The following is a 13,066-nucleotide window of genomic DNA, read 5'->3' as shown; positions in this document are numbered from 1 at the left end:
TTGTAAAACAGCTTGCACATTTTTCATGTGTCTGGTTAAGCTTTCGCAAAACTATTTTTATAGCTTGAATAAACTTTTATCCCAATACAATGACTAAATAATCTTGTTCCTAGTTTTTATTAATGTTTTCTTGCAGAAAAACGAGGAAGCGAAAACTGGAAAGACCCATCAGAGCTTCCGTACTCACTTCTTACCGTATTTCTGTTGAACTCGCGTGTGGCAGTTTTTATAGTAAGTTAGCATTGTTTTACAGCATGTCAGAAAAAGGAGAAGTGGATTTAACTGGTGCCAAGCAGAATACTGGTGTTTGGCTCGTAAAGGTGAGTATATGCCAGCCACAAGCAAGTTTATAAATGAGCTAAAGACTAATTATTTTAAGATGACCGAAGCTAAATGTTAGCTTAGCACATTAGCGCTATATGTTATTACCATATCGGAGACTACAACATACTAAGGAGGTTGGCTTGGCGTGGCAAATAAATATTCAATTTGACCGAACATTGTAAAAATTAAGCTCTGCCGTAATAAAAATTTAGCTTAGATAATAAAAAGACTAATTACGTGAAAGCTTTATATTGTATTGTGTGTTCGTTGTTACTTGGACTTTACACGTTTCCATGGCAATTAAGAATTAAAATTGTTTTCATTAATGGATTCATCTGGATGAGCTGTGTTGTTTACTGTTACAATTTGCTTCATGTAATGTTTTTGTTGAAAGCTTAATTTAACAAGATTACATTCAAAATGATGAAGCCACGTTCATTATTTTACTGTGATTGATTTAGTAAAATATAATAAGGCCTCTGAATACGAAGTAGTGATGTTTAAAGACTTTATTACTGTATTACTGTATCTAAGTCTAATAGAATTAAATACTTGTTTTACGTACTTTTATAAGAAGGGTTAACTGGTTAACTAGTTTGGGTTTTACTTATTCAGCTGAATTATAAAGTCAAACCAGAATTTGAAAAATAAAGTGCACCTCAAACCAATAGTCATAATTTCTGTCCTCAGATTTTCCATTTGAACAAAAGGGGGAATATATATACACATTTAATTATACCAGATCAGTTGTTTTCAGAGGAAAAAAAACATCCTGGTTGATAAACACTCGTTTTTGGTTTTTGATTTTGCAGGTACCGAAGTACCTCTCTCAGCAATGGGCAAAAGCTACAGGAAGAGGCGAGGTCGGGAAAATCAGAATTTGCAAGTATGTGAAATTAGGCTTCCGTCTGCAAGGCATGCAAATGTGTGTGCTAATGATTTTACTGCGAGCTTCTTACGCTATATGGAAGCTTTTCCACTATATCCCACCCAGAAAATGCTTTATAGGAAACAACGCTGTTTATTATTATTATTGTTGTTGTTATTATTATTATTATTCTCAGATACAATAACTCCTGAAAGCACAGTGGCATAGGCAAGTGCAGGAAGAAAGAAGATTGGCACTTACTAAGTAGATAAAGAGAGGAAATTAAAACTGAAATGTGTAGACGGGTTTTTATTATGCCATAAGTGATGCATATCTTCTTGGCAGCCAGTTCAGTGAAATATTGTCTTTTGCTTTTATTTTAAAGAAAAGGAAACCAAGGAAAACCAGAGGTAAGTCACGTTTTATAGAACTATGCAGCATCCCACAAATACATACGTAACACATAAGGTACAAGACATGCTTTTATCATTTCCTTCTTGACAATCAAAAGTAAGAATGATCATAGTCGATTTAAAAGGTGACACAATGCTTTTGCCAAGAATAAGTTCACAAATTGTAATTTTTATACCTGGGTGTACACATCATTAACCTGTATTTCTACAACTCTTCAGATAAATCAGTCATATTTCTGTGTACATTTTGCAATTTAGAGTTTAACACCTATAAATAAGAGACTAGCTAAAAATGAAATGAAATAAGAACTGAATAAAAACTATTTGTTCAGTTCTTAGTGGTCTCAAAACTCCCACATGGCTGCTCCCTACAGGTATCTTTCACTTTAAATGAAGAGTTGACTACCATCGAAGGCATTGAAGACAAGACGGTTTCTGCACCTCGCGAGCATCCGTTCACCATGCAGTCCGTGGGGGGTCAGATGCTGACGGTCTTCACAGAGACTTCATCCGGTGAGTTTCTGATACGGAATGATTACTTGCGCTGAAATATGAGACACTCGGTTAACGCTCAATCATCCTTAGATTTCTGCGATGTAAAACATCTTCGCTGGTGAAGGCATCCATTCTGCTACCTGTGCATTCTTGCTCTATACGTCTTTCCCCTGCTTGTACTCCTCGCCTCCATGTGCCGAGAACAGACCTTTTCTTGAGTGAGACGTTGTCCACATTAATGAAACCGTACATACCAGTAACGTACCGCATACAGCGGATAAGCGAATACTCAAAAGAAAACAGCCGTCATAGTCTGTATCTTGTCTGCTTTGTGTTTTGTTTTGGTGAGAGCGCCGCCGTGTCTTTGTTTGATCGTGTGTCATTTATTGGTTTTTGATTCGCTTTTTAAGTCTACTGAGAGTAAAAGAAGTGGCTTTATTGTGGGAGCTGTTGCAGTGTCACTGAATCAGCACAAATCATCACTCAGTGTGGAGTTGATTTAATTTCTGCATGGGCTTCCGTGGTTTTAGTCTGGGCTTCAAATGCCTTTTTTTCCCCCTGCGAATGTTTTCAGGTTTGGTTTTATGTGCTCTTGGTGCTAATGGACTTGTGCTGCAGTTCTTTCCTTGACTGCAAACATCTGTGTCCATCTGTGTGTAATGGGCTGCACTGAAACACTGTAGAGGCTAAACACAGTTTGAACAACATATATTTTAATACCATGTGGATCTTTTTTTTTTTTTAACTTTACTATATATTTTTTAGAGCCTATAAAACAGACATAAACCTACATCATTTTCTAGCTCTGCATAAAGCCTTTTTTGAAATTCAGTTAATAAAATAAGCCTCTGTGCAGCCCTCTGGGTGTGTATCGGCGCTGATACACAGTGTCTGTTGCTTGCTTGCGTTAAGGTCTCTCTGGCTTCTGCTTGGTGGAATAATATGCAATGAAGCTGTGTGATTTAACATTTTCGTGTGGGACTAAACCCTGGCTATGGCTCTTATTGTTTAATCCCCTCCTCCCCTCGTTCTGCATCCCCCTGTGTTTTCATGTGTACCATCCCTCCCTTCCTGTAGGCCAGTCAGAAGAAAGATCTGATGGCAGCAGCTCAGGTTCGGGGGCAGGTCCAGGTGAGTCCTCCATTTTTGTAGAAAGCGAGAGCTCTGATCAAAGGAGTGGCGATCTTTAGAAACATCTGGAAGTTGTGGCGTTGCATCATGAAGCCATATAGAGACAACATTGGAGCTTGGAATATTTATATGGCGGTAACATTTAGGCTCTTCTGAAGCAGAACAAAGTCTTTATCCTGAAGAATTGTTGGACATACACTTGTGTTAATTGGTCCACACATTTTGATTTTGGTTGTGCTCAAAAATCAGTCCAAATGTCAAATGTGACTCATCATGAGCAGGTTATAGTTCTGTGTGTTGGTTGGTGAAGTTGTGGAAATCTTATAGAAAACTGTTTGGTTTGGATTTTAGTAAAAATGTTGTCATTGACTTGATGTGTGCTTTTCCTTCCAAACAGATTTTACTGAATGAAACAAGTTATAGAAAATTATGAAAACCTGTTGAATATTTATCTCTATACTAAGAAATATTCGTATATCTTTTTTTTTAATTGCTAGAACAGAAAATAATTCAATTGTACTTGAATAACAAATATCCACATTCGTCATCTTTTGTTTACTTAATAAATGAATGACAAATATGGATTTTGCAGCTGGGGAAAAATGTAGGGCATCCTACCCTCTATTGTTAGTCTCGCCCCCTTTGGTTGAAATATCTTCAGTGAAAAACGTATATAGCCAACTAACAGCGTTTGCCATTTATATGAGGAAAGTTTACCTCACAAAGATGCTTGAGGGGTGACTTGCAGCATCTCAATGGAACCAAGATGTGGACTTTTACCGGGCTCAGGCGCTTTCAGTTTCAAAATTGTTAACCAGTCATTGGTTGACTAATTAGTATGTTTGGGTAATTTTCATCCTGCAGTTCTGGTTATGTTTTTTTTTGTTTTGTTTATTTTGTTTTGTTTTTAACAGATGGTCTCACTTTTACCTCAGACATCCTTCGATACACTGTAGAATTGATTTTATATTCTGTGAACTGGCCAGGTCCTACTGCAGCCAAACTCTTCCACCTCCACGTTTCACAGCTGATAAGAGGTCAAATGACTGAACAACCAAATAATACTTTAATATCACAGCTTTCATTCATGTTGCATACACATCAGTGGAACTTAAAAATGGTTCCAGTATTGCAAGTGATGTAGTGAACAGAAGACAAGGCTTACAGGCCACGGTTGCTGCACAAGCTAGTGTGAGGCCATCTAGTACTTATTGCAGCTTTAGCCAGATTTTTTCCTTCAGACTGATTTTTTATTTTTATTTTTGTGCAAGTTGCAAAAGAACCTTCTGTTCTTAGCATCTCATCTGGTGTAATCTGTATCCATTTCGTTGTCCTGAACTTTGACTAAAACATTTTTAAACCGATTCATTCTGTTTGTTTCTATTCAGGATTTGACATAACTTTGCCATTTTTCAGATAAGATAGCCTTGGAGGGAGTGGTGGTGCAGAGAGCAGAATGCAGACCTGCTGTTAGTGAAAGCTACATGAAATTAAAGCGGTGAGTGTATTTTTTTCAGATTACACAAGGGTTAAAAAGCCAATACGTTCAAAAAACCGTTGCAGTTTTCTGTGAACTTCAGGTGTGTTTGTATTGTGCATGTCATATCTTACAGGCTACAAATTGAAGAGTCTTCCAAACCAGCGAGGTTGTCACAGCAGTTGTTGAAACCAGTCACCACCAACTACAAGCCTGTGGCCAACCACGAAAACAATGTAAAAAAATTAAAAACTTTTTTTTTTTCCTCATTCGTTTCGTTCTCACTCCTTTACTTCCACAAATTTTCAGGCCTCATGTAGAAATATGTCCACTTTTTGCAACACATGCGAGTTTATGTCTGGTAACTGAGCTCTGCTTACTTTTGCTGCAGCGTGAATACGAGCGGAAAAAGAAAGAGGAGGGCAAGAGAGCGAGATCTGACAAACAGCAAGTGCTGGACATGTTGTTTTCTGCGTTTGAGAAGCACCAGTACTACAACATCAAAGACCTGGTGGACATCACCAAACAGCCTGTGGTGAGAACACGACAGGAAAAATGTTATTAATGCTGAGGGATTTTAAAGAATCTTGTTTGTCCAGAAGATTGCTTTTATGGAAACAAACAAATGTTGCTGCAGATTTATTTTTGACTGTTTTCTATATTTGGTTGTCTTCACAGACATACCTGAAGGAAATCTTGCGTGATATTGGCATCTACAATGTTAAGGGGACACACAAGAACACCTGGGAACTCAAGCCGGAGTACAGACATTACCAAGCAGAGGAAAAAACTGATGAATAGTTTTTTAATTTGTAAACCCTTGTATTGTCACACAGGTTGTGACTTTGAGTTCCTATTTCTTTACACTAGGATTCAACATGAGAAGCAGTGAGAAGAGGTTTTTTGTTTTGTTACAGTTTCTGCACACATGACCCTCAGCTTGGCTTCCATAAGAGAACAGCAACAATGCTTACATTTGGAAATTTATTTCTAGGCTGCTTTTGATTAATTTTTTGTATAATATGGAAAATTGTAGTATTTTGACTGCAAGCAATTAACTTGTTATGGAACAGGGAGGCTATATACTAGTCACTGATTTTTGTCAAACGTTCACTGGAAAGTTTGGACCCAATTCTCACCTAAGAGATGCAAACGAGTGGCAGGTAAGTATTTTTATCCAAATGTGATTTGGATGGAACAAATCTTCTGCACTGGAAGTTTTACTGGGTTTTAAGTGTTTTACATTTGATTTATGTAATAAAGTTGTCAATGGAAGTATTTTGACATGTGAGAGCACAACATTACACCTCTGGAAACAAGTGCTGTCAAATACAGGTACATCTCAAAAATAATGTGAAGAAATTTTAAAATTTTCATCACTTATTTCTAAAAGTAAAACTTGATTAAAGACTGAACTATTTCAAACATTTATTTCTTGTAATCTTGATTATGACTGAGCTAATGAAACCCCAAAGTCAGTGTCTCACAAATTTACAACATTGTGAAGTCTTAATTAGCTAATCAATGTAAAATACCTACAAAGTAAACTCAAATGTTATTGCTGAACAAGGTCATTGTTCAGCAGTAAGTTAAGTGGAAGGAAAAGTGGGGTAGAGAAAAAGTTCAGTGACAACAGCCTTGTACATTTAGGTTTAGACTCAAGACAGTCATCAGCAGAGCCACTGGCTGATGCAGGGACTCATACAAGTGTAGGCCCTCCCAAGCAGAGTATAAACTGTGCACAATTATTTAGCAAGTGAGTTACTCATGTCATTTTCCAATTCCAAACTTGGATGCATAATGGATTTAAGAATACAGATTATGTATACCTGTATTGAGTGAGGGTGTGCATAATTATGCATTTTTCTTTAGGGCCAAAAAACAAGGGAAACGATTGAGAATGTGTGGCAGTTCTTAAAGGAAAAACCGTTTGCTGCTGCAGCCATCAGCAAAATTGAGACGATGACAAACTTGAGGGATCATCAATTACGGAACAGGGAGGCTATACTGGTCACTGATTTATCAAACGTTCACTGGAAAGTTTGGACCCAATTATTTGTTGGATAATTGTAAAATTTGAGCCATTTCTCTGAAATGAACAAAAAATCAGAATGAAAACATTTAGGGATTTGTAATTTTTTTATTACAAAAGCATGAAAACGCAAATCAGTCTTCAGAATGATGGAGACGATAAAATTCAAGTGACGCAGGACGACTGTAGAAACGCCTCACCCGTTTCCTGCAAGAGAAATCATTTTCAGTGGATGCATGAAGCAAATAGTCATCGAGCTCAGGAACATTCAACTCAATCATTTCTGGGACTGGCCATGTTTACACATTGGAAGTTGAATTTCTAGAAAAGGCAGTCTTTTACTGCAGTTGGACGAAATGTCTAAACTTTTAGGACTGTTTCTCAACCCTGGTCCTCACTGCCCCCCTGCTCTACACGTTTTAAATGTGCCTCTATTCCCAAACAGCTGATTCAAATGATTGCATGACTATCAAGTACTGCAGAATCCTGTTAATCACCCAGAGACAATTCAGGTGTGTGGCAGAAGGGAAATACCTAAAACATGCAGGACATGGGGGCAGTGAGGACCAGGGTTGAGAAACACCGTTTTAGGACTTGCGTCATACCCAGCAGGTTTAAATGTACTCCTCAATCTAATCTGGCTACTGTAACATTTAGCAGTCAGAAAACATGAGGAAGGTTCAGTTTAGCATCGCTATGCAAACCAAGAAGCCAAAGAAGTCTGCTTCAGGTCTATCAGTGGATGCAAATCAACGTCTCATCAAATACATTTAATTTGTGCTCACCTGCCGTCACACGCTGCTCACTGCTGCCGTTAAACGTCATCTCAACGTAACCTTTAAACAAGGGAAAGAGGAAAGTGAAGACTTAAAACTAGTGACATCATGAAGTACACCCATTGAGTTTATAATACAGAAACGGTAAAGTATGTTTTCCCCTCTTCAATCTGAGGCACCATTGAAAACAGGCGCGCAGAAAGCGCAGGGACGTTTACTGTTGCATCTGAAATAATAAAACCCAGGTTCTCTCACAACAGAGAGCCCGGGCTGTCAAAGATGCACGTCGTAACCAGCCGATAAAAATAGAGTCCCAGTAACAAGTGTACTTACAAAAATGACTGCTGCTCTTCAGAGTTCACCCATGGCGTAATTTGCTGAATCTATGCATGATGCTTGAATAGCCCGCTTCAACATCACTGATTAGATCAATGCACTAAAGCCTGAGACAGTCATCATCCAACATCTGGTCCGTAGAGGTAACCGTCCAATGATATGCGATTAGCTGGGGGGTAAAAGACAAAAAGAGCATTTACATTATACACAAACAACTTGGGGTTGGTTACTGTAGTTTATGGGTGATTTAAATGGACGAGAAGTTGCTATAGTCTGCAGCAATTGTTCATAAAACAGTCAACCCCCCCCCCCAAAAAAATTTACAAATCTCTCACTACATGCTTGTAGTGAGACTTGCATAGGTTTGGAGCAGATTAAATGCTGTATAAGCTTATGTACTGCTGAAAAATTTGCCTTGAGCAGATTGGGAGGGTCAGAAAGAATCTTTACAGTAATAACAGGCAACAGGAAGCTCCCTCAAATCGACACACTATTGGTTTAAAAACCCACCACTCCAAGCTAACAAACTTTCGACAAACTGAAATTAGCCAATAGATGAAATTCAGGCACAATTTCGTAGCATGTATTTAATTACCAGGACCGAACATATCTTGTTAGCTTCCTACAATGTGGAGCTAGCTACTTTCCACGTGGTTGTTGGTTAATGAAATAAAAACTCACTATCATTGTCAAAGGACTTTCTTATTTGGCCAAAAGAATTGTTCGGAAATACTTACCGAGCAACTTGACATTTGAAGCAACTAGATTGATAATCTTGTAAAGCATTGTGAACTCCTGCAAGCTTCTCACAGCGACCAGCTACAGAAAAGGACGCTAGCGCTTTAGCTTCCAGGTTTTATAGGTTTCTCGTTGATGTTCGTTTCGCCCCCTTGTGGACGAAAAGAAAAATTTTATCAACCCCCACCGCCCCCTAGTGTTCACAGAAGGGGTTGCCTGAAATAATGTCTTAATCAATTCAGTTAACGAAAGCTTTTTATCGACTTATTTACTTGATTATCTGATTGCTTTGATGATTTTGTGGTAGGTAAATCATATATTAACATTTGTAATAGTGATAATATGCGACAGCAGGGATATAAATAGCAGTCGTTAATGATAAAATAATATGTTTCAAGTGAAAACATGAAAGTCTGATAATATAAATAATATTTAAAAAAAAAATGTTTACGACATATTTAGATCACGAGGCACACATGCTCGCGCAGGAGACGCGCTCCCGTCTCCCTTGATCATTTTGAGAGCACATCACACTCTTTAATTGGACTCCGCCAGCCAGCGAAAGTAGTCTCTCTGCTGCTTCCCATGGATATAAGTGAAGGCACGCTGGCATCCAGGAAGACTTAAATAAAGGTAACCATAGCTCTCATTGTACAAGAGGACTGTTTGTGTTTAATATCTATGTTATGTTTTCCATCAGTGAGCGAAAATAACCTTTTAAAAAAGGACGGTAACGGTCTCAAAATACTCTACAAGAAACACAACGAGTAGAGTTCCCTGAAATAATGCTCAAATCTAATGTATGCCTTTTTATTTCTCTTAAAGGCGGTACAGACCAGAGAAGGACTCCAGCTATGTTCAGAGCAGTGTTCGGAAATAAGAAGGAAGGAGGAGGGAAAAAAGGAGACAAAAAGAGCCAGAAAAATGCAGGTAACAGTAAAACTACTGATACATTAAAAGTCGAAGAGAAACTTGTACAAATGCACTGGTATTTCCAAGTCTTTTTTTTCTGTTGGATTTTCATGCTGAATCTAGTATTCATATAAGAAAATATATTTGTACATTATTAAAGGTCTTGTTTTATTTGCTGACAATATTCAGGTTCTCTCCTCCTGGGTGAGGCAAAAGGAGCCATTTCAATTAGCCTAATTCATCAGTGTGTTCTGTCCTTCACACGGTGTCCCGCTGATTTTATTTTAAGTGTGTCAGTCAAAGTTGGATTGGGCTAGGCAAACATCATGACCTACTAAACAAAATCCAAAAGAATTTGTGAGAGGTTGTACATAGCAGATAAGGTTAACCTGCAGAGATGCTGCACACACTGAATGTTTTGTGTCGCTGTCAGTGAATTAGCAGCTCTCGCATCTTTGGCATGCTCTGGAAGTCCTATGTATTTTTCAGAGGCTGAACTTGTCAACTCGCAGCAGTACAGAGAAGATTTCAGCGTGCACGGTGAAGATACATGAACATAAGTAGAGCTCGGCATTAGAGCAACCATGTTGCTCATTAATATTTAATATTGCGCTGCTCTGGGAAGCAAAGAACAGAGAGGAGGACAGAGAACTGTGTCAGTCTCATTAAATTCATATAGTGGGTTTACAGTACGCGCTGGCATGACTCCAAAAAACGACCACTTCATCTCGTCTTGTCTCTGGTGATCTTGTGGATTTACACTAACTTATTTATAGCATATCTTCCTAGTTTACACATCATACTAATGGCTTACTAAAGACTGATTTATTACGAAACTACCCGCACCATTTTAACATTTTAATTATACATTTTAATTAGAATTTAGAGTATTGCTTGATCTCATTCAGTTTCAAGCCTAGGCTTAGATGTTTTAGTTGCAATCAACATTATAATGTTACTATTATGAACTGATGTATGATTATTCCCTAAGGAGGGATATAGCCATCTTCCTGGTCAAAGGTCTGGCTAATCAACACCTTTTCAAATCTATCCCATGCAGGTGTCGAGGTGCACATGCCCTGCATTCAGCAAAGAGGCAGCGGCCAGCGTGCCACTCATCACCACGGCCATAATGGCAGGCATTTAAATCGGAAGAGATTGACTAAGGGCGTGTCCATTTCTTTACCGTCCTCCCCGCTTCTCCCTCGCCAGGGCGACATAGTATCCTCCCAGTCCTGCGTCAAGTTCCAAGGTGGGTCGCTATTAAAGTAATCAACACAAAGCAACGTCTTGGTGACAAAGATCTGTGCGTAAGGGACTCGCTGTAAAGGGAGCGAGATGCTTTTGCATGGCTCCGCTTTGTTAAGCAGGGAGCTTCAGTGCGTTCACTTGTTCCATACATGACAGAAAGTACAAGTGCAGGTCCTCAGGGTCCAAAAAACACGAGACAGATTGTCAGAGTTAATAATTCAGAGAAACAACTGAAGGCGATGCCCCCCAATTAGGTTGCTCAATGTCAGGGCATTTTATTGTTTTGGATCTGCACACTAAATATTCTGGGAATTGATGAGAGTACTCAAAGCAAATACAGTTTTGACTATAGTTTGCTTAAGATCACATGGGTTTTGTGTATTGGTGGATGTAGTTTTTGATAGTTTACAGTGTTTTTTTAAAATCTTTCTTTTTTTTCCACATGAGATAAAAAGTTAACGAAAAAAGCTCTTTAAAACATATTTTCCTGGTTGTTGTAAAGTGCAGTTTAAATAAATAATCCTAATCTCTGCTTAAATGAGTTAGAATCCTGAATATAAAAGAAAGGGTGGAGCACATCTTGTGTTAAAAATAGGTCAAAGACTCCTTGATGTAACCATCTTCTTATTTCTTAGTTTCTGCAAGCCCGTCTCCTCTCTTCTCCTCCTCTTCCCTCCCAAACTGCAAAGCAAAATCAGGAGCCGAGGGAGTGACACAGAGTGAAGAAGATGAGACAGCGAGCACTTAAGAAAAGAGTCCTACTTGCACAGTTTGATCATGCCTGTCATCAGAGCAGTATTTCTAAATCCGTGCAGCTGTCTTCTGTCAGACAAATTATCAGTGTTAATTTTGGTCGAAATTGCAAATGCTGCAAAGATTTCCAGGAAGTGCACCCTTGCTTAAAGCCTCTCCGACGGGATCCTTGCTTGCAGCTGGATTTTAAGGAACGTGTTAATGTTTTGAAAGTGAATTTTTTTGTGTCGATCTCTTTGTCACAAACTGGAAGAATGAAAAGACCGTACAGTTTGCAAGCAAAGGAACTTTAAAATGAGCACATTTCTTGAGTAAGTTCAAAAACTAATGTATCAGGGATGCCTTACATTAGGAGAAACAGTAGGTGGCAGTATCTTTTAGCAAGTCCAGCTAGCCATTCAGAAAAAAAAAAGTCCTATTGCATTTCATTGCATGAATCCTTGCCGCAGCCTGAGCAAATAGGAAGGGAAAATTACAGCAAATTAACGTCCGTAGCGCCCGAGCCCCCCCAAATTCTTTGGCGGCCGTGTACAATCAGATATAACTACAGTGTGTTTACTCTGCAGAGTTTTCCCTCAGTCTGTCGACATGCACGATTCAAACGGTCACTTCCCCCCCTGAGAATACCAAATTAGCACACTCCCGTGTTTGCAAACGCCTCATCCCTGAGCGACTCATCTCCTCTCCAGGAGAACCTGCTTCCAACAATCCTGAGATGCTGATGCATAATTTGAGACACACCCACACACATGAGAGGGCACAGATTCCCCTACCGCACGCAGACACACACTCACACACACACGCAGCCACACAGCAGAGGCATTAATATGTCATAGATAAACACCCACTATGGTGTGAATAACGTTTGCATGCGTGGCCCTCACTGTGTACGTTCTGCTGTATACTCCTGGGACACAATTCAAAATTTTGCACCGCAGATCTCATCTGGGTAGGCTTAATCTCCCTGCCTCTCTCTCTCTCCCTCTCTCACACTCCTTCTCCCTCATTCTCGCTCACTTTCTTTCATCCCTCCCTTTCTCCACCCTCCAATCCCTGCCTCCCACCCTGGCTTGCTCTTCCTCCCTCTCCCTCCTGCCTCTCCGCCGTGGCCAAAGGACGGGCGAGGAAGCCGGAGTATGTGGACGGCTCTTCCAGTACGAGAGAAGCTCTCATCTTTGCTTCCTGCCATGGCAAGCCGGACCACAGAGGTGAGAACGGGAGCCCATGGGCGTGTTTTTAGCATCGTGTCTGTTTTTTTTTGTCCAGGTACTGATCAATGAAGCTGAATAAGAGTCCGAGTGGGGGCTGAGGCAGGGGAATGAATGAGGTGAAATAGAAAAAAGAAAGTGTGTTTTGTCTGCGTGCTAGTTACACCCCCAAAGGCTTTAAAATAAGTTTTTCTCAAAGATGTGTGTATGTGTGTAGGGCAAAAATTGTCTTTGTGGTTTCAAGCGACGAGCTCTTTTGTCTTCCGAGTCCTCACTAAATTTTGTTTGCGCAGATTTTGCTACATCAAAGCCGTCGTGGTGTAAATACACCTCCTTGAGCTTTTTTTTTTTT

At 39.4% G+C, this 13,066-nt stretch overlaps 2 protein-coding genes and 1 long non-coding RNA gene across 4 annotated transcripts; 2 read left to right on the top strand and 1 right to left on the bottom strand.

Moving 5' to 3' along the window:
* The first annotated feature begins 184 nt into the window (after positions 1–184).
* LOC103461997 (general transcription factor IIF subunit 2) lies at positions 185–6,139 on the top strand. Of its 2 annotated transcripts, XM_008404429.2 has the most exons (9): positions 185–320; positions 1,137–1,210; positions 1,578–1,602; positions 1,980–2,118; positions 3,178–3,231; positions 4,648–4,729; positions 4,845–4,944; positions 5,100–5,243; positions 5,387–6,139. In XM_008404429.2, exons 1-9 carry the CDS (start codon positions 255–257, stop codon positions 5,507–5,509), a joined length of 807 nt encoding a protein of 268 aa, XP_008402651.1. In that variant the 5' UTR covers positions 185–254; the 3' UTR covers positions 5,510–6,139. The 2 variants fall into 2 exon arrangements, with proteins under 2 accessions (XP_008402651.1, XP_008402652.1); XM_008404430.2 differs by lacking the exon at positions 3,178–3,231 and having other exon boundaries at positions 186–320.
* A 689-nt stretch (positions 6,140–6,828) lies between these two features.
* Positions 6,829–8,694, bottom strand: LOC103461998 (uncharacterized). The gene is made up of 4 exons (XR_533254.2): positions 8,590–8,694; positions 7,850–8,021; positions 7,526–7,576; positions 6,829–6,947 (listed from the first exon to the last, which is right to left on the bottom strand). It is a non-coding gene; the product is annotated as an uncharacterized LOC103461998 (long non-coding RNA).
* Positions 8,695–9,052: 358 nt separating this feature from the next.
* On the top strand, positions 9,053–12,746 carry LOC103461999 (protein TANC1-like). Its single transcript, XM_017303865.1, has 4 exons — positions 9,053–9,223; positions 9,416–9,520; positions 10,563–10,754; positions 12,622–12,746. Exons 2-4 carry the CDS (start codon positions 9,445–9,447, stop codon positions 12,744–12,746), a joined length of 393 nt encoding a protein of 130 aa, XP_017159354.1. The 5' UTR covers positions 9,053–9,223; positions 9,416–9,444.
* Positions 12,747–13,066: the final 320 nt, after the last annotated feature.

The sequence above is a fragment of the Poecilia reticulata genome, linkage group LG3, assembly GCF_000633615.1.
Source record: "Poecilia reticulata strain Guanapo linkage group LG3, Guppy_female_1.0+MT, whole genome shotgun sequence".
Lineage (NCBI taxonomy): Eukaryota > Metazoa > Chordata > Actinopteri > Cyprinodontiformes > Poeciliidae > Poecilia > Poecilia reticulata.
Note: the sequence above shows the minus strand (reverse complement) of the source record. Positions and strands in the feature narration are given on the sequence as shown.

What these genes read in the sequence shown, in the direction of transcription:
- LOC103461999 (XM_017303865.1), top strand. Translation starts at nt 9,445, where the DNA reads ATGTTCAGAGCAGTGTTCGGAAATAAGAAGGAAGGAGGAGGGAAAAAA. An exon ending in AAAGAGCCAGAAAAATGCAG is followed by an intron (nt 9,521 to 10,562) that starts GTAACAGTAAAA and finishes TATCCCATGCAG; the next exon opens with GTGTCGAGGTGCACATGCCC. An exon ending in GTCCTGCGTCAAGTTCCAAG is followed by an intron (nt 10,755 to 12,621) that starts GTGGGTCGCTAT and finishes CCGTGGCCAAAG; the next exon opens with GACGGGCGAGGAAGCCGGAG.
- LOC103461997 (XM_008404429.2), top strand. Translation starts at nt 255, where the DNA reads ATGTCAGAAAAAGGAGAAGTGGATTTAACTGGTGCCAAGCAGAATACT. An exon ending in GGGAAAATCAGAATTTGCAA is followed by an intron (nt 1,211 to 1,577) that starts GTATGTGAAATT and finishes TTTATTTTAAAG; the next exon opens with AAAAGGAAACCAAGGAAAAC. An exon ending in ACATCACCAAACAGCCTGTG is followed by an intron (nt 5,244 to 5,386) that starts GTGAGAACACGA and finishes TTGTCTTCACAG; the next exon opens with ACATACCTGAAGGAAATCTT.